The sequence below is a fragment of the Orycteropus afer genome, unplaced genomic scaffold (genome assembly GCF_000298275.1).
Source record: "Orycteropus afer afer isolate SDZICR_OR568_19922 unplaced genomic scaffold, OryAfe1.0 scaffold00084, whole genome shotgun sequence".
In the NCBI taxonomy this organism is placed as follows: Eukaryota; Metazoa; Chordata; class Mammalia; order Tubulidentata; family Orycteropodidae; genus Orycteropus; species Orycteropus afer.
In genome coordinates this window covers 9,964,957-9,986,852 of record NW_006921671.1, presented here as the reverse complement: position 1 = coordinate 9,986,852, position 21,896 = coordinate 9,964,957, and the positions used below count along the sequence as shown (strand labels likewise).

At 37.6% G+C, this 21,896-nt stretch overlaps 1 protein-coding gene across 1 annotated transcript in view; it reads right to left on the bottom strand.

The window, feature by feature from the left end:
* The window catches only part of SLC4A10 (solute carrier family 4 member 10), a 374,905-nt gene that overhangs the window by 209,401 nt on the left and 143,608 nt on the right, over window positions 1–21,896 (bottom strand). Inside the window, exon 4 of the mRNA XM_042781073.1 lies at window positions 15,455–15,593. Coding sequence (XP_042637007.1) covers window positions 15,455–15,593 — 139 coding nt within the window. The remainder of the gene's footprint in view (window positions 1–15,454; window positions 15,594–21,896) is intronic.

Genomic DNA, 21,896 nt, shown 5'->3' with positions numbered 1-21,896 from the left:
AGAAGGAAGGGCTGCTTATGCACAGGAAGACAGCTCAGGTGGCAGGAGAGTATGGAGGGATGGACACTGGGAAGAGGTAACTATGGGGAGGAAGTTGGAGGAGAGCTGTTGCATTGTGGTAAACTGTGGTCAATGACAGAGACAAGGTATATGTGAACTGCTGTATGGAAAGTGCATTTGCTCTGTAAATCTTCACCCAAATCACACACACACACACACACAAAAAGATTGTGGTGGTTTCGTGGCCATAGGCAGCCACCCTGAGGGAATGAGTAGTTGGATCTGTGAGCTTGGGACCATGGTCACAGAAGACATCAAGCTCAATTGGCATAACATACTACACAAAAACATTGTTCCACATCCTACTTTGGTAACAGGCAACTGGGGTCTTAAAAGCTTTCAAGTGGCTATCTAGATGCAATAATGGGTCTCTCCTCATCCAGAGCAAAGAATAATGAAGAAAACCAAATATGCATGGAAACAATTAGTCCAAGGGGACTAGCAGATGATGCAATCCTCAGCCTATATGACCATGAGACCAGAAGAACTAGATGGTACCCGGTTACCACTGTCAACTACTCAGGAAGGGATCAGTGCAGGAGATCCTGGATAGACTGGGAGAATAATGTGAAACAAAACTCAAAATCATAAAAAAAAAAAAAAAAAAAAAAATCAGGTTTATTGGTCTGATAAAGCCTGGTGAGACCCCTGAGACTATGGCCCCTAGTTACTCTTCAGGTCTGGAACTGATCTCACTCCTGTGGCTTCCAGCCAAACAACAGACAGGCATATAGGATGAACATTTACATCAGGTAGATATACTCCTTGAAGTGACCAATCATGAGAGATCAGAAGGGCAGTGTTTGCACAAGGAGATACCTTGGGGGGCGGGAGTGCATGAGAGGGAAGGACACAGGGAAGAGGTAACGATGGGGAGGAAGTGGGAAGAGAGCTGTTTCATTGTGGGGAATTGCCAAGGGGAGTTTCCCTAGGGGTGTGGCCTGCTTCCAGGATATCCAGGGACATCCTGTGAAGAGAGACATTCTTCTGTGGATCGGGACTCTGGTGTGCTACCTACAACCTTCCGTGAGTGAGCAGCCTACTGTTCAGCCTGGAGATCTTGGATTCGTCTTTCGTTGAAGTCAATAGCCAGTGTACTGCCTGCCAGCCTTGAGCTTCTCGGCCCCCTGCAGTTGCAGAAGCTAAGTCTGCCTCCAGCCTGACGTTTCCTCCAGGGACTTTGGACTTGCCAGCTTCTATACGTTTGTGAGCCACTTTCCTAAGATAAATTTCTCTCTTGCTATATATATATATGTTGTTGTTGTTGTTATATGCCGTTGAGTCGGCCCTGACTCATAGCGACCCCTCCTTGGGTTTCCGAGGCAGTATCACTATGGAAGTAGGATTGCCCAACCTTCCTTGACTGAGGAGTGCCTGGTGGGTTATAAACTTTGCTGGTTTTTGTTTCTCTAGAGAACCCAGTCTAACGCAGTCATGAAACAAAATGTGTATGAAATGCTATGTGGAAAACGAATTTGCTCTGTAAACTTTTACCCAAATCACAATAAAAATTTGTTTAAAAATATGTTAAAAAAATTCTAAGAAGATAGTGCATGCGTGTGTATGTGCATGTGTGTAGTTCTATCCATTTTTATTCATGTCACCACCACCACAATGAAAATAGAGAACCGTTCTATCAGCACAAATGAACTCCCTGATACAACACCTTTCTATCCATGTCCTCTACTCTGTCTGTTCTTATCCCCTAGCAACAATTAAATCTCTTTTGCCATGTTCAGTCTACTGCCATAGAGATTACAGCCCTAGAAGTTCTATGGGGCACTTGTATTCTGTCCTGTGAGCTTTCCATGAGTCCAAATTGACTTGATGGCAGTGGGTGTGGTGGGGGATTCCATTGTATGGCTATATCAGAGCCTGTTTAACCATTTACCCATTGAAGGACATTTGTGTTGTTTAAAGTCTTTTGTTATTTCTAATAAAGTTTCTATGAACATTCATTTCAAGGTTTGGGCATGAGCATAAGTTTTCATTTCTCTGAAATAAATAAATGCCCAAGAATGTGACTGCTGGATTGTATAGAAAACGCATGTTTAATTTTATAAGAAACTGCCAAACAATTTTCCAGAGTGGTTTTACCATTTTACAGTCCTATCAGCAGTCCATAAGAGATCAAGTTTCTCCATATCCTTGTCAGTATTTGTTATTATGACTATTTCTTTTTCTAAATTTTAGCTTTTCTACTATGTGTGCAGTGATATGTCAGGGTGGTTTTAATCTGCATTTCCTAATGATTAATGGTGTTGAACCATTGTATATTGTATTAGTCCACTATTGTAAAAAGTCAAGGAAAGGTTTATATGTGGAAGGAAATTTTCTTTGCTGGTTACCAGTGATGCGAGGGGAGGCAAAGGAAAATTGTTAGATAGGTGAGAGTCAAGTATTGACTTGGATGAAGGGAAAGACAATATACCAAAAGAAAGTGACCGATACAATAACATGCGCTTGTTCCATGTGCTTGTTTGTCCTGTGTGTCTCTTCTTTGGTGAAATGTCTGTTCATGACTTTTGCCCATTTTTAACATTTGTTTCTTGCTCAAAATTTTGAGCTTTAAGATTTCTTTATATATTCCATATATAGGACCTTTATGTGATATATAGTTTTCAAATATTTTCATCATGAAGTCCAATTTATCAATATTTCATTTTACTAATTGTACTTTTGGTGTCATGTCTAAAACCTTATCATCTCCTAGCCCTAGGTCCCAGATATTTTCTCTTATGTTTTCTTCTAAAAGTTTTATAGTTTTCTGTTTTACTTTTATATTCACGGTCCTTCTTGATTTAATTTTGGTATACACTGTGAGGTTTAGATTGAAGTTCATTTTTTTACCAATAGATGTGCTTTTTTTCAGCACTGTCTGTTGAAAATACTGTTCTTCCATTATTGAATGGCAGCTTTCTCCCATATGTAAAAAATCAGTTGGTCATACTTCTATTCATCTATTTCTTGGTTCTCCATTTTGTTCCATAGATCCATGTGTGTTTCTGAAAAGACATTTTAAAAGCAAATCCAACAGGATTGCTTTCTTTAGAAGGAAAAATCTTCCCTTTAGAATGATGCCTCTCAAACTGAGGGCCTGGTCCTCTTAGAAAAAAAAATGTGGACACTGAAATACTATGCAACACTACAGAATAATGTAGAATCTACAAAACATCTCCTAATGTGAATGAACTTGGAAGACATTATGCTGAATGAAATAAGGTAATCACAGACGACAAACATTGTATTAGTCCATTGTTGTAAAAAGTCAAGGTAAGGTTTATATATGGAAGGAAATTTTCTTTGTTGGTTACCAGTGATGGGAGAGGAGGCAAAGGAAAATTGCTAGATAGGTGAGAGACAAGTATTGATTTGGATGAAGGGAAAAGCAATATACCAAAAGAGAGTGACCAACACAATAACATTAAGGAAAAGAAAGACACAGAGAGGTGCACAAGAGGTCCAGACAAGAAAGATGAACACTTTTACATACACGATACTACATTATCAGTAATAACAAATGTTCTTTTATGGGCCACTCTTCGGAAGGAAGGTTGGGCAATCCTACTTCTGTAGTGATACTGCCTCGGAAACCCAAGGAGGGGTCTCTATGAGTTGGGGCTGACTCGACGGCACATAACAACAACAACAACACATAGGTAGACAGACTGATGATCAGGTATGTCTAGGCAAAAGGGAATATACCCATTACCATATGTAAGGTTGGCAGATGATATTTCTACATATGTATTTGTATGTGCTATAACAATGTCCATATAAATAGAACCAACAGGGGGCAAAGTTATGATAACTTATTAGTCACAGCCAACTACCTTGAGGGACTGAGTTGTTGGGCCTGTTGGGCTCAGGACCATAGTCACTGGGGACATAAAACTCAATTGGCATAACAAAGACATTTTTCTACATCCTACTTTGGTGAGAAATGCCTGGAGTCTTAAAAGCTTGCAAGCAGTCATCTAGATGCAACAATTGGTTTCTCCTTATCTGGAACAAAAAAAAAATGAAGAAAACCAAAGACACACGGAAACAATTAGTCCAAGGAACTAGTGGACCATGCAAACCTCAGCCTCTACATGACAATGAGACTAGAAGAACTAGATGGTGCATGGCTATCACTGTCAACCACTCAGAAAGGGATCTATGCAGGAGATTTTGGATATAATGGGAGGAAAATGTAGAACAAAACTCAAAATGAAAAAAAAGATCAGGTTTACTAATCTGATAGAGATTGGTGAACCCACTGAAACTATGGCCCCTAATCACCCTTCAGGTCTGGAATTGAACTTGCTCCTGTGGCTTCCAGGTAAATAATAGATAGGTGTATAGGGTGAACATTTACACCAGGTAGGTACTCTCTGTAGAATAATCAATCATGGGAGATCAGAAAGGAAGTATTTGCACAGAAAGATAGCTCAGAGGATAAGAATGCATAGGAAAGAAGGACACAGGGAAAAGGTAACCACGTGGAGGAAAAGGTAACCACGTGGAGGAAATGGGAGGAGAGTTGTTACATTATGGGGATTGCAATCAATATCATGAAACAAAATCTACATGAACCGCTGTATGGAAAATGAATGTACTCTGTAAACTTTGACCCAAATCACAATATATTAAAAAAAAAAAAAAAAAAAGGAAAGAAAATGTGGGTTCCCTGGGAATTCCAAGCAGTTTGGTAGCCAAAATATATGTGAGGGTGGTTTTCTATAATCATAGGTTTTATAAGAATTACAAGAGGAGGGAGAGACACTTTCCATAAAAAGGAACCCACAAGTTACAAATATCAAGTTACTAAAGACATTAAAGGAGCCCTGGGAGCATAGTGCCTAAGGCACTTGACTGCTAACCAGGTGGTTCAAACCCACCAACCACTCCTCAGAAGGCAGGTTGGGCAATCTACTTCTGTAGTGATACTGCCTCGGCAACCCAAGGAAGGGTTGCTATGAGTCGGGTCCGACTCGATGGTACATAACAACAACAACAACAACAAAGACATTAAACATTTCAAGATTCAGTGCTTTATGCCAGATCTAGAAAGATACCAAAAGTTTTAAGATATTTAAATGAGTATTTTTAAATAGACTATATTAACTTGCTCTTGAATGCAGAGTAGCTAAAGTGAATGGAAGAAATCATAAGGTAAAAGACCTAAATAAAGGGCAGGTTAAGATGACAAAGTAAAGTATTATAATGAAACATGCAAAGACCTGGAATTAGAAAACCAAAAGGGAAGAACACACTTGGCATTTCTCAAGCTGAAAGAATGGAAGAAAAAATTCAGGCTGTGAGTTGCAATATTGGAGGATTCTATGGGTAAAATATAGAACCAATCAGGAAATATCAAAATAAGATGGAAGCAATACACAGAGTCACTGTATCCAAAAGAATCGGCTGACAATTAAACATTTCAGGAGGCAGCACATCGTCAAGAATCAATGGTACAAAATGAAGATGTCCAAACTACACTGAAGGCAATGGCGACAAACAAGGAACCAGGAATTGATAAAACACCAAATTGAGATGTTTCAACAAACACATGCTATGCTGGAAGCCCTCACTGGTTTATGTGAAGAAATTTAGAAGACAGCTACCTGGCCAACCAAGTAAAAGAATTCCATATTTGTACCCATTCCAAAGAAAAGTGATCCAACAGAATGCAGAAATGATCTAACAACATCATTAACATCACACGCAAGTAAAATTTCACTGAAGAGAAATAAAAAATGGTTATAGCAATACATCAAGCTGGATTTAGAAGAGGGCATGGAATGAGGGAAGTGCTTGGCTGAAAGCAGAGAGTATCAGAAAAATGTGTACCTGTGTTTTATGGACTATGCAAAGGCATTTGACTTATTTGTTAACTAATGTGTATTATGTATTATGTATAATTATGTATTATCTACATAATTTGTTATTATTACATAATTTGTTATTATTACATAATAACCAATTATGAGTAACATTGAGAAGAATGGGAATTCCAGAATAATTTATTGTGCTCATGTGCTATCTGTATATAGATCAACATGCAGTCCTTCAAACAGAACTAGGGGTACTGCATGGTTTAAAATCAGGAAGGGTGTGAATCAGGGTTGGATCCTTTCACCATACTTACTCAATATGTATTTGCTAAGCAAATAATCTGAGAAGATGGACTATACGAAGAAGAACGTGGCATCAGGATTGGAAGAAGACTCGTTAACAACCTACAATATGCAGATCACACAACCCTGCCTGCTGAAAGCCAAGAGGACTTAAAGCACTTACTGATGAAGATCAAGGACTACAACCTTTAGTGTGGATTACAACTCAACATAAAGAAAACAAAAATCCTCACAACTGATCCAATAATCCTCACAACATCATGTCAACAAGAAAAAGATTGAAGTTGTCAAGGATTTCATTTTACTTGGATCCACAATCCACTGCTCAAGGAAGCAGTGGTCAAGAAATCAAATGATGTACTGCATTGGGCAAATCTACTCCAAAGACCTCTTTAAAGAGTTCAAAGGCAAAGATGTCACTTTGAAGACTAAGGAAGGATTGGCCCAAGCCATGTTCAAAAGCAAAGATGTCACTTTGAAAACTAAGGAAGGGCTGGCCCAAGCCAGGTTATTTTCTTTTTCTAAGCCATGTTATTTTTAATTGCCTCAAATACACATGAAAGCTAGACAATGAATAAGGAAGAACAAAGAACTGATGCCTTTGAATTATAGTATTGGTGATGAATTTTAAATATGCCATGGATTGCCAGAAGACAATCTGTCTTGCAAGGAGTACAGACAGAATGCTCCTTAGAAGTGAGGATGCTGACACTTCATCTCCCATACTTTGGACATGTTATCAGATGGGAACAGTACCAGGAGAAGGGCATCAAGCTTGGTGTGGTGCAGTGGATTATTTGGTATAGCTCCCCTAGGAATAGTCTTTGTGACTCCCACTAGATGATTGGGTGGAAGTGCAAATATAAGGTGCTTGTACCCTACCAGGGGATTGGATAGCTTATGAGTAATGTAAATAAGGTGTATGGGAATCTAACGTGGGGTTTGGTCAGTTTTGTCATTCTGCTAGGCTTAAAATGAGCCCTTTTAGCAGCAGAAGGGGGAGACCTCACTGCCATCAAGAGAGAAAAGCTGGAAGTGGAGTGGAGTGAGTTCTTGGACCCAAGATCTCTGAACTGTGCCTCGTTGGCTGAGATGACTGGCTGAGACGACCAGCTGAGGAACCAAAAGGCACAAGACAGAGAGGTGGGCTTGCTGACCCACGGAACAAGAAAGCTGCCGTCTTGGCAGAGGCTTGCTGGAGGAGTGGGGTGCACCTGTTGTTGTTGTTGTTATGTGCCGTCGAGTTGGCCCTGACTCATAGTGACCCCTCCTTGGGTTTCCGAGACAGTATCACTACAGAAGTAGATTGCCCCATCTTCCTTCCGAGGAGTGGCTGGTGGGTTTGAACTGCCACCCTTCTGGTGAGCAGTCAAGGGGCTTAGGCACTACACTACCAGAGCTCCTAGGTATACCTATTGGCAAAGCTAAAAGAGTTTTATAACACTTGCTGGAGCAGTGTAGAGGCCAGGGCCAGAGGCCAAGGCCCAGAGAGGTGTGCCTGAGGGCATAGCAGAAGGGAGACTGTCCTGATCAAATAACTGTATCCTGAGGACGTTCCTGAATGTGAATTGTGGCCTGTTACTTCCCTAACAGAATCTGTAATCCTGAGTACTGTCTGTGAGTTCTGTGTGACCACTGTAACAAATTATCAAATCCAGCAGAGAAGTAGTGAGTGCTATGGCAGGGACAGCTGGTGTCACAACTGGCCAAAAGGCTGGAGGGTGGTGGCATGTCTGGCCTTATAGGAACATGCCTTGGGCTGTTGATGGTGATTTCTCCTTCCTCTTGTGAAGTTAGAGATCAGATGAGGATGGTGTCACTATGCCCTTTTTGCACATGGTGAAGTAGAGGGTCAGCAAAAAGGGATGGATTGACACAACGGTTGAAACAATGGGCTCAAACATAGCAACAATTGTGAAGATGGCACAGGACTGGGCAATGTTTCGTTTTGTTGCACATGGGGTCACTATGGGTCAGAGGTGACTCAATGGCACCTAACAAAAACAACATATTAAAGATGATTTTATATATAGATACATACATACATATTGACATACATACCTACGTATGTATGTATCTATAAATATAAATACATGTCTTTTTTATTATTTATTTTCAATCCATTACTTCAAAGATAGAAATGAAAAATTCTGGGAAAACACCAAATTTTGTTTCATGATTTGTAGTCACTGAATATATTGTCAGGTGCAAGATGCTTGATTGTAGCTAATGACCTACAAAACTGCAATTTGTTCTGGTTTTTAAATAAACTAAGTTGACATTTACTTGAATAGCAAATCAAAGCAAGCAAGAGTTTCAAAGTCAGGAGAGAGATGTGATGGATGATTGTATGCCAATTGTATGGCATTTTTATGGGGAGAAAGGTTAAAACACTAGATTATTTTCATTCCCTTAAGTATGTATAGGAGCTCTTGTAGCGTAGTGCCTAAGGCACTTGACTGCTAACCAGAAGGCTGGAGGTTCAAACCCACCAGTCATTCCTCGGAAGGAAGGTTGGGCAATCTACTTCCGTAGTGATACTGCCTCGGAAACCCAAGGAGGGGTCGCTAAGAGTCAAGTCCAACTCGATGGCACATAACAACAACAAGAAGTATGTAAGGATTTTGTTTTGTTTTGTTTTCACCATGATTAGCACATTGCAAGCTCTGGTAGCATAGTGCCTAAGGCACCTGAGTGCTAACCAGAGGCTGGTGGTTCAAACCCACCAGCCACTCCTCGGAAAAAAGGTTGGGCAATCTACTTCTGTAGTGATACTGCCTGGGAAACACAAGGAGGGGTCACTATCTGACTCAACACATAACAACAACAGCATCTTGCAATCTCTTTATACTAAACAACAACATAAAATGGTGTTTCATCAATTCTTTGAGGATTAAGTTGATGATAATACCCTCGATAGTACACATATTAAAATCTATGAAATAAAATTCTTCCACAAATTAGAAATAGATGTTTTCCACAAAACTTAAATCTTTCTGTTTAGTGTTTTCTCACTAATTCAGTTTAATTTTTCTAAGAATATTTAATCTCTGATTCTCCCAAAACAGAAAGTAATTTACAGCCTTGAGGAAAGTTATGGCTTGGGGAAAGTAAGGAATGTCTCAAGAAAAAAAAAAATCCTATTTTTAGGCTTTTTCATATAGAGGTGGGAATATGGAGGATGAGGGGTACATAAAGTGCGAACTAGAGAACAGTATATACAGTCATAGAGTGCCTGTAGCCACTTTAAAGGGAAATGAAATATATTCAAACCTAGAGTCTTTATACTACATCTAAATCCATATTATCTTCACATCACACATTCTACTGAAAAATCTTGCTCACTCGAACATTTACTAATTTTGACTATCAAATGCCTTCATGGCATCAATAAAATTGCTTTGATGCACTAATCCTTTTCCACACTACCATGTTTGTATCAGAACCTAACTGCTACCCCCTTCGTGGTCTCATCTGAGCCACAAATGTGGAAAGTACTTTTTAAAGGGCAATTGCAGTGAGTCAAGCATGTTGTCTCCACATTTGCACAGCTGTGATATCTTTGCGCACTTCTCTATTAATAACATTATATGTTATTTATAAGCAGGACATTGTACTAATTATGTTGATTTCATTAGCCTTGTCATATGGCTTCTTTTGGGGTTTTTAAAAGTGAACAGCTGGTTTCCACAAAAATTTATTAAATTACCATGATTCAAAAATTTAGCTTCAAAATCTAAAACTTCACTTCAGTTTTACTTGGCAAAAACAGTGGACATGAATAATTCAATATGTGATATGTGACAGGTGCAATGTGCTGATAAAATATTCTCCTTATTTCTGCATTTAGAATAGAAAATTATTAATCCCACCTGGAATACTAACCAAAAGAAATAATGCTTCAAATGGTTATGCTAATGAGTTTATTAGAATTAAACTGAATTTGAGAAATCAGAAGGAGTCGTGAATTAGTTAAAATTAGCATTTTTAAATGAATGAGGGCAGCCAGAACAAAATTACTTCTGCCACTTTAAAACGTACATTTCTAACTCCTCAAGACATACATTCTATTCGTCCCCTAAGTATTGTGTTTCAGCCACAACTTATCTATCCTCCTCTTCAATGTCTGTTACTATTTTGATTGCTCATCATATGCCCCCTTGAACCTTAAAGAGTTTCAGGAGAATGGCTGAGAATACAGGTGTCTTACTCATAGAGTGCTGTTACAATAGAAATACAACTAGTAGATGGCTGTAACAAGCAGAATTTTGTTATTGTTGTTGTTTTGTGCTGTCGAGTCAGACCTGACTCATAGCAACTACTCCTTGGGTTTCCAAGTCAGTATTTCTATGGAAGTAGATTGCCCAATCTTCCTTTTGAGGAGTGGCTGGTGGGTTTGAACCACCAACCTCCTGGTTAGCAATCAAGTGCCTTAGGCACTATGCTACCAGAGCTCCTAAACAGAAATTTAGTCTCTCACAATTTAGGAGACTAGGAGTCCAAATTCAGGGTGCTAGCTCTAGGGGAAGGCTTTCTCTTGTTGTCAGCTCTAGGGGAAGGTCCTTGTCTCCTTTCAACATCTGTGGGCCTGGAATTCCTTGGAGATCTCTAGGTGTCTTGGCATCAATCTTGTCTTTGGTCAAGGAAGTTCTCAGTGCAGGGACCCCAGGTTCAAAGGATTTGCTTTGCTCCAGGTTCTTCTTTCTTAGTGATAGTGAAGCCCCTCTCCTCTCTACCAGGTTCTCTTTCCCTATTATCTCTTGTAAAATGAAAGGTATGACTCAAACATGGGTGTGACTTGGGTATAGGTGTGACTTGAGTAAGGGTATGATTTTAGTCACACTGTCTTATGAGGCTGTGACTCAAGATACACCCCACACTGATCCTGCCTCATTAACATATAAACGTTAGGATTTACAACATATCACAAAATGGAGGATAATTTACATCATATCACAAATGGAGGACAACCATACAATACTATTAATATGTTTTGGGAGGACACAATTCAATCCATAACAACAGATCCTACAGAATAACATTAGAGAAAGCTCCTAATTGACTAGATCATCATTTTTATTCTTTATAAATAACCGGGAATATATATTGGTCACTTAGGATAGATGTATAGTTCACATTGTTCAAGTTAATCCACTAGAGCATTATAAAATCCTAACTGCTCAACTGGGACAGGGAGAAAAGTATTTAATTCTAATATTGCTTCTGCTGCTTCTTAGCTTTATATGAGAGGACAAATTACAAGGAAGTTACTGATTGAAAGTAACAGATCACTGTTTGATCTGGTAGATGAAAAGTCACCAACCAAAATGCATATTCCAATCTTACGTCTCAGCTCCTTTATGCATGAAGGTGAAGAAAGGAATCTAGGGGAAATGCTTTCAAAAACTGCTTCTCTGCAGAACTTAAAAGAGACACTAACAGACCCGCCTAAACACCATAACCATATGATGTTTCAAATTACATAGAAAAACATCCATTTGTTATTGAACTCAGATGTTTCTAACCTTAAACAGGGAGATACACACTTCAACTTTCTATCAACAGCTTTTTAATCATGAAAGAGCAAAAATTATATCACTAATATGTAAAGAAGATTATCATATATTGTTTTTCTTTCTCTAAATAAAGAAGATAAGTACATACATTATGTATTGTAAAAGCCTCAAGTACTTAGTTTTAGATGATGCAGTTAGAAAAAAAAATAAGATAGCAGGTTCTGGAGCTTAATATTTGCTAGATTAAAAATCTACTTAAAATGGATAAAGGAAATAAATAGTTCACAGGAAAAAAATGATAACATGAAAAGATGATCAACCACACTAATTAAAGAATTGCAAATTAAAACAATGAGATTTATTTTTTCATCTTTCAAATTAGCAACAATTTTTAAAAGTCTGATAACTCAGTGTGGCAAGGGTTTTGGGGAAATAAATTCTTGTGTTATTGGTGGAAGTGTAAATTACCAAAGTATTTTATGCAGGTAATTTTGCAATATATATCAAAGTAAACAAAGTCTTCTGTTTGATACGTAAATTCCACTGTCAGAAATTCACCTTGCATACCCCAAAACCCATAGCTTTCGAGTTGATTCTGACTGATAGCGACCCTTTAGGACAGAGTAGAATTGCCCCATAGAGTTTCTAAGGCTGTTAATCTTTATGAAAGCAGACTGCCACATCTTTCTCCTGCAAAGTGGCTGATGGGTTTGAACCACCAACCTTTTGCTTAGCAGCTTAGCATTTTACCCACTATATCACAAAGGCTCCTTCACCTTGCGTAATTACTAATAAAATAACGCCAATATATTAACATTGCAATAACATATATAATTAACATTATAATTGTCATATTAACATTATAGCAAAAAATCAACATAACTATCTATCAAGACTGGCTAAATAAAAGAAAGCTCATCCATATAATTGAATGCATATTATGAACATAGCCTATTACATAATTCTTACTGTGTAAATAAAAAAGGATGAGCTCTGATAGAGTAGTGCCTAAGGCACTTGACTGCTAACCAGACTAGCAGTTCAAACCCACCAGCCACTCCTTGAAGGAAGATGGGGCAATCTACTTCGGTAGTGATACTGCCTCAGAAACTCAAGGAGGGGTCGCTATGAGTTGGGTCCGACTTGACGGCACATAACAACAACAACAACTAAACATTAAAGTTTTTCTGGGAAGATGCATAAGCAACTCTTATCAGTGGTTACTTGAGGAGAGAATCTGTAAATAACAGTAAAAGGATATTTTTGCTTTTTTCCCTTTTTATATTTCTTGAATTTTAACTATCATCAATTATCAGTTTTATTTTTTAAAAATGTTAGCAACGAACTGGGTTCAGCCATTTTGTTGTTTTTCTTCTTTAGTATTTTTTTATACATATAAAGGAGAGTTGTAAAAACCACTCAAAATATATCAAAAAAGAATTAACTGGGCCAGTATTATTCATAATATTTATTATCATGATTCAATACTTAGTTCCACACTAACTCTGGGTAGACAGGGTTAAGGCAACTAGTAACTGAAGCCCACATTTAGTCTAATACAACAGAGTAAATCAGCTTTCAGAAGAATGTTGCAATCTGAAGGCCATTAACAGATACGTTTAAAAAAAGAAGAAAAAGAATGTCCTAACAATTAGAGCTCTCTGGCCATGAAAAGAGATAAATCCTTCACTCTGAAGTCTATTCCAACTCAGAGTGACCCTATAGGACTGAGTACATCAGTTTAATAATGTTTCTAAGATGAGCTCTGTTGGAGTCCCTAAGATATTTGACTGCTAATCAGAAGGTTAGCGGTTCAAACCCATCAACCCCTCTGTGGAAGGAAGACTGGGCAATCTACTTCCATAAAGATATACCACCTTGGAAATCCAAAGGGGGTCCCTATGAGTCAGAATTGACTTGATGGCAGTGAGTTTGGGTTGGTTTGGTTATAGTGTTTCTAAGGTTGTAAATCTTTACAGAAGTGGAGTGCCACATCTTTCTCCCATGAAATTCTAACCACAAATTTCTTGGTTCACAGTAGAGCTCTTAACCACTGCACCACCAGGGCTCCTAGGAAGGGATAGCCTAACAAAACAGTCCAACCTGGGTCAATGAATGTGTGAAAGCACATCCTGTTCCCTCTGCCTGGAATACAATCCCTGACCCCTATTTCTAAGCCTAGCAAAATTCTAATCAGGAGCCCATGGAAGGTACAAATGGTTAACATGCTTTGCTGCTAACCAAAAACTTGGAGGTTTGAGTTTACATAGAGGTGTCTGAGAAGAAAGACCTAAAGATCTACTTCTGAAAAATCAGACATTGAAAACTCTGCAGAGAAATTCTGCTCTGGCACAAATTAGGGGGCCTTGAGTTAGAAATGACTTCACAGTAACTGGTTAAGTCCTACTCAACATTCAAGAGTTAGCTCAGGTATGACATCCAGGGAGACTATACAGATCTCCTCTCCTTCACTCACAGAGCTTAGATCCTTGATACTCAAAGTGTGGTCCTCAAAAATATTGACATGATACTACCTAGGAGCTTGTTAGAAATGCAGAATCTCAGGCCCTTTGCCCAAGGCCTACTGAATCTGTATTTTAACAAAATCCAGTAGATTCATATTTACATGAAAACTTGGGAAGCAATAAGGAAATTTTAATATGTTCCCACATTTCCTACTGAACACCAGTATCATATAGAATTGTTTACTTGTCTAAATCCTTCTTTAGATTGTGAGATTGTTAAAGGTAAGACCTAAGATTTTTTGTTTTGTTGTATATCCACTGTACCTGGCACATGATAAGTTCTCCATAAATGTGTGTTAAATAAGTTAGCAAGTAAGCAAAAACAAATAAAAAATAAACCCCAAATTTAGTTTATTTTCATAGCAATTCATCAATTATATAGTCAAAATTTACTTGATGGCTCCTAACAACATAGAAATACAGAAATATCAATTACAAGTGATAGATAAAGGTAATTTTTTAAAAGTATTTTGAAAAACCACCATGTTTAAGTGTATACATATCCTAGGAATGAATTATAAAATATTTCTATCCTCATTAAATAGTACATATGGGGTGAAAATTTACATCATAAAGATACACTCCTGGGAGCGATCAATCATGGGAGAACAGAAGGGCAGTGTTTGCACAAGGAGACAGCTCTGGGGTGGGAGTGCATAGGAGGTCTGGACAAAGGGAAGCAGTAACTATGGGGAAGAAGTGGAAAGAGAGCTTTACATTGTGGACGATTGCAGTTAATGTCATGGGACAAAATGTGTATGAACTACTGCATGGAAAATGAATTTGCTTTGTAAACTTTCACTCAAATCACAATAAAAATTTTTAAAAAATAATAGCACACGAAATTCAGTACTGTATCTTATCATATTTCCCCTTTATAAAAGCTCCACGTTCAAGTTACACATAATATCACTATTTTGGGCTTGAGCCAGCAGCCAAAAAGACAGATATAAATTACTTTTAAATTTCTATTGTTTTGCTGATGACACACAAATTATGTTACTGTTTATCTTTAAGACTGCAGCTGTTGCTGGCTCTGTGTCACTGTTTACTATAATTACTGCCTTCAGATTTCATTGTGACCCGTATCTCATTATAGGATATGCCCAGACCAGATGAGCAACCTCAGAAATCAGCAGTGCTCATAGATGTTTGCCAAGCTGTTACATTAGGACTCTCTAAATAGAATGAGAATTCTTTAGTATACCTTAATCCAGACAAAAATCCTCACCTGGCTGTTTCTCGCCACTCGGCATCCTCACCTTCTCGCCAGCAAATCTCATCCAGTTCGGTGAAAAGGTCATGAGGAATGTGTTCCTCATCATCATCCTCAGTTCCAAGAATAAACTGTACTCGCTGTGATGGGGTGTCTATGGAAATCCAGAGACATGAATATATATTACCATGACGTCAAGCTTAAATGTTCCAGTCACTGCCTTCAATACCACCCCTAAACTCACACCTCCCCTGACCCCACAGCAACAGTCATTCAGAGTAGACTTAGGAAATTAAAACTAAATTTAGCATTACATTAAGTCCAGCATCATTTAAGAACTTAAGTTCAAAAAATGTAAATATATAATGGGTATATAGTATAAAAATAAATAGTATGATTACTTTGGATTATTTATATCACTCATACGGAAACTATTTCTATTTCTCACACACACATACACACATTTTCTCTCATCATGTATGCTATACTTTCTGTATTATATTCAGAAAATTAGACCTATGGTAAAATTAACTTATATCAAAATGAGGCTGAATATAATTTTATTTTATCATTCTATTATATTTAAATGTTAAATTAACATACAATTGATTTTTATGAGGTGACCAGTTCTATGAATTTTGATACATATAAATTTATGTAATGACCACCATAATCAGGATATGGAACAGTTCCATCACTTAAAAAAAAAAACTCTTTCATGATGTCACATGAAAACCCTAACTCCTGGGAAGCACTGATATGGTCTCATTGCTATAGTTTTACCTTGTCCAGAATAACATATAAATGGAAATATATGGTATAAACCTTTGATACTGACTTTATTAACTGATAATAATGCTAATGATATTTTGAGATAATACATATTATTACTGATATCAATAATTCCTTTTTTTTTTTGCTGAGTAATATTTCATTGTAGGAATGTACTACAGTTTGTGAATTTATCCACCTGTTGATGGACATTTGAGGGTTTTTTTTTTTTCCAGTTATTGACAATTTAGAGCTGCTGTAAGTGGTCTTACACAGTTTTTTGTGTGAATATAAGTTTTCACTTCTCTTGGGTAAACAACTACACCTGAAATTACCAAGTCATATGTTAAAAAATAAACCAAATCATTACCATCAAGTGGATTCCAACTCATCGCAACCCCCTGTGTTACAGAGTAGAACTGCTCCATTGGATTTTCTTGGATTTAATCTTTACAGAAGCAGACTGTCAGGCCTTTCTTCCTTGGTGTTTCTGGGTAAGTTAGAATTGCCAACATTTTGGTTAGTAGCCAATGCAAACCCATTTGCACCACCAGGGACCCAGGTCATATATAATGCATGTTAAACTTTATAAAAATCTGACAAGTTGTTTTTGAGAGTGAATTAACTATCTTGCATTTCCGGAAGCAATGTATGAGAGCTGCTGTTGCTTTGAATCCTCACTAGTCCTTGGCATTATCGGTTGTTTTTAGCTATTTTATGTAGTGATATCTCATTGAACTGTTAACATGCATTTTCCTAATGACTATAGTTCAACATTTTTTCATATGCTTTTTTGCCATCAACTTGGCTGGGTCTGGTTTGAGAGATGGGGCAGCTGGATGTAGTTATTCCCCATGATGGGACTGGTAATAACTCCATGGTGGAATCTGCTGTGAGCAGCTAAGTAGCTGCCTTAGGGATGTGTTCTGCTTCCAGTATATAAGAAGACACTTTGAGAAGGATCTTGAGCTTTTTGGCAATCTTGGACCCCGCATGTATCTGAATCTTCATTCAGCAGCCTGCCATGTTGCCTGACAACCTTGGGACTGTTTCTGGACTTGAAGTAGTGGCCTGCCATGTTGCTTGAAATTCTTGAGACTATGCCATTTTACTTGTGAACCTTGGGTTTGCAGCTTCAACAGCTAGCACCTGCATGAGTTAAGAGATACCTCCAACTCCAGTGGCCAGGAGCAAGAGACAGAGCTGAAGTCCAAGGTCAAGGGGCCTTTATCCAGTCCCTAGAGCTGGCACTTTGAACTCAGACTTTTAAACTCCTAAATTGTAAGAGAAAAAAATCCCTATTTGTTAAATCCATCCACTTGTGGTATGTCTGTTATAACAGCACTAGGGAACAAATATACCACCCATATCTTTTTTTTGGTGAGGTGTCTATTGAAATAATTTGCCCATTTTTAACTGGGTTGTTTCTTGCTTTTGAGTTTTGAGGGTTATGTATATGTTCTAATACACATTTTTTATTATGTTGCACATGTGACTTGGTAATATTTTCTTTTCTCTTGGTACATATATTGTCTTTTCATTCTTTTAAACGTGTCTTTCATTGAACAAAATGTTTTATTAAGTTCAGTTTATCAATTTTTTTTTCTGTTATGAATTATGCTTTTGATATCTTATTTAAGAACTCTGTTTAACCCCAGGTTACAGAGATTTTCTCATACGTTTTCTTCTAAAAGTTTCAGATTTTACATTAAGATATATAATCTATTTTGAGTTAATTTTGATATACATGTGAGGTTCATTTCTTTCTCTTACAGATAACCATTTTTTCCAACACCACTTGTTAAAAAAAAAAAAAAAAAACCTATACTTTCTCCATTAAATTGCTTTTGCACCACTTTAAAAGATCAATTGGCCATAAATGTTTGGCTTCTGTATTTCTCTGGAATCTCTTGTCTGTTCCACTGATCTGTCCCCTTGCCAATAACACATTTCCTTGATTCCAATTAAAAAAAAAAAAAACAAAAACACGCACACATGCATGCATGAACACACACACACAGTTCCCATTGAGTTGATTCTGACTCATGGTGACTCCGTGTATTGCACAGTAGAACTGTGCTTTATAAAATTCTCAAGGTTGTGATCTTTCAAAAGTGGGTCACCAGGCCCGTCTTCCAAGATGACTTTGAGTGGGTTCAAACTACTGACCCTTTGGTTAGTAGTCAAGTACTTAATCAGTTGTACCATCCAAGGACTCCTTTGATTTCTAAAGCTTTATGAAAATACATATAGTGTTCATGGATTCCAACATTCATTGTATGTAAAATACCAAATTGATCTAAAGAGTTTATGCAATTCCAATAAAAATCTCAGAAGGATTTTTTTTTTTTGATACAGAGTAAACTCATTCTAAAATTTATGTTAAAAGCAAAAAGGAATGATTAGCCAATTTTGAGAAAAGCCAAGCTTGAAAGTAATTCATAAACTTAAGTAGTGTTCTTTTTCTGGATAAGGTTGAGTGACAAAATGTATCAGGTCAATGTTAATTTTGTTAATTAGTGTTTAAAAATTTTTTTAGAAAAAAGGGAGAATAAATTTGTTCAAATTTTTTATAAGTCTTAATCTGTAAAATGTGATTAAATTAATTACAAAAATTCCTACTTGCTTGAATGAAGCAGCTAGAAGTTCAGAGTGAATAAAATCAATAGGAAAACTACTTTGATATTAGGCTAAATATAACACAAGCATTGTATGAAAAAGGATGGGAAGACAATGAAAAGACGTGTTTTCATTAATTTGAGACTGCTATTGTGTGTGAAACAGAATATTAGGTACCTGTACTGAAGAAGAAAGAAAAAAAAACCTTAAAGCATATCAGATGAGAGCATATGTAATAATTGAAATATTCTTTGCTTACCTCAAGAAAACTATTCTAGGTTTTTATTGTTGTTGTTAGTTTTGTTTCATATTGGTATAAAGTGTAAGGTTAGTTTGAAGTTCAATGTGTTCCTAAAATATGCTTTCCTTTGGAGTAGAAACTTGCTGTTGTTAATGTTGTGTGTCAGCATGGTTAGCCATGGCTCTCAGTGGTTTGGCAGTTATATGTAGTCATCCCACATGATGAGATCTGATGTAATGTAAGCCCCCCCATGTTGAGATTTGTTATGAGCAACCAATCAGTTGAAAAGAAGTTTCCTCAGGAATGTGACCTGTTTCCAGTACATATATACGGATGTCTGGCAAAGCTCTCTGATTCTTTGCTCGATCTGGATTCTGCTGGCTTATCATTATCTGACCTCTGGTTCTTTGGATGTAAACCAGCAGCCTGCCATATTGCCTGCTGATCTTGGGATTGTTGTTTTCACAACCTGTGAGCTAGCAGCCTGCCATCTAAATGGCTGATCTTGGATTTGTCAGCCTCCACAGCCAGGAGGCTTCTGTATTGCCTGCCAATCTTGGGTTCATCAGTCCCTTTTGCTACATGAGTCAGGAGAAGCCTCCAGCTTCCAGGCTGACCCATGAACTTGGGACTTGCCAGCCTCTACAACCATGTGAGTCATTTCCTTAGGATAAATTAATATCTACCTATCTATCTATCTATCTATCTACATACATGAGCTTCCCTGGTTTGCTTCTCTAGAGACCCCAGTCTAAGACACTTGCAGAGCACTTCACACACTTATGCCAATGTTTAATGCATATCTTATATAGAGAAATACAGAAAATAAACAAAATCAAATCAAATAACATCTTTTGCAAAATGAAAAACAAATCACTTACTATTATTCAAGTAGAGTGAAATCACTGTAGATAGTATAGAAAGCAAAGTGGCATCTTGTTGTTGTTAGGTGCCACTGACTAACAAAACATTGCCCAGTCCTGCACCATCCTCACAATTGTTGCTATGTTTGAGCTCATTGTTGCAGACACTGTATCAATCCATCTCCTTGATGGTCTTCCTCTTTTTCACTGACTCTCTACTTTACCAAGCATGATGTTCTTCTGCAGGAACTGGTTCCTCCTCATATCATGTCCAAAGTGTGAGAGACAAAGTCTCACCATTCTTGATTCTAAGGAGCATTCTGGCTGAACTTTTTCCGAGATAGATTCATTCGTTCTGGCACTCTATGTTCCAGTCAGTATTCTTTGCCAACATCATAATTCAAAGGCATCTACTCTTCTTCAGTCTCCCCTATTCACTATCTAGCTTTTGCATGCATATGAGGTGAGTGAAAATACCATGGCTTGGGCCAAGCACACCATAGTCCTCAAAGTGACATCTTTTCTTTTAAAGCTCATTTACAGTGAGATTCACTATGGTCTATGACAAGTTTGTGATCTTATTAGCCAATCAATAGATTCCTGTGGTTGGACAAGTGATTAAATAGCAGAAAGCAAAGAAATTGCAGTTAAAAAAAAAGAAAAGTGAGATTGATTTCTCATTTAATGTATTTCATAAATAACACAGTACCTTAAAAAAAGCACATATTCCAGTCTTCAGCCTGGTTGTATTTTGGTGATGTAGTGATTTGACTGCTAACCAGAATGCTGGTAGTTCAAACCTACCTGCCACTTCGCAGAAGGAAGATCAGACAATCTACTTCCATAATAATACTGCCTCAGAAACCCAAGGAGGGGTTGCTATGAATTGGATCCAACTCGGCCGTGGTGAGCTTGGTTTTTTTTTAGTCAATTCATTAATTGTAAATATTAAATGCCTATTTTAGTTTATTTAAATACTAAAGCATGATTACACCAAAACCAAACCTACTTCCATTGAGTTGATTCTGGCTCACAGTGATCCTACAGGACAAGGTAGAACTATCACAAAGGGTTTCCAAAGTAAAAGATTATAGATGCAGACTGTCACATTTTTTTCCCATGGAATAGCTGGTGGGTTTGAACCACTGACCTTTTGGTTCACAGGCAAGTACTTAATTAACCACTGTATGACCAGAGTTCCTAGAAAGCATGATTACTATTACAGATTGCTTCTAATATAGTTAGAGAGATAAGATTTATATACAATAGCAGATAATATAAGACAACAATAATTGAACACCAACAGTGCTGTAAGAGGAGTAAAAAATAAACAAAGGCTACAATGGTCAAGGAGAGTTTCACAAGAATAGGTAGGAATTAATCTAGGCCATATCAGCATTGTTGTTGTTGAGTCGGACCTGACTCATAGCAACCCCTCCTTGGGTTTCCAATGCGGTATCACTACAAAAGTCGATTGCCCAACCTTCCTTCTGAGGAGTGGCTGGTGGCTTTGAACAGCCAGCCTTCTGGTTAGGAGTCAAGTGCCTTAGGCACTACGCTACCAGAGAACATCCTATTTGTGACAATGAGGTAAAAAACAAGGGTTTTACCTCACTTACTGAGAGTAAATCAATGTTTGGTTTAGGCAATTGATTTAAGAATAAGTTAAATATCTCAGAAGCTGAAATTCAAGGCAAAATCTCAGGTATGAATCAACTGAATAATCTGTTGAAGGATTTTAGGCAGATAATGTATATAGTTAGACCAGGAGTCAAAACCAGAGCAACAACCCAGAATTTTAATTAAATTTGGAAGATTAAAAACCAGACAGAAAAAATGCAACAAGTCAAATGACTGTTGTTGTTGTTATGTGCTGTCGAGTCGGCCCCGACTCATAGCGACCCCTCCTTGGGTTTCCGAGGCAGTATCACTACGGAAGTAGGATTGCCCAACCTTCCTTCCG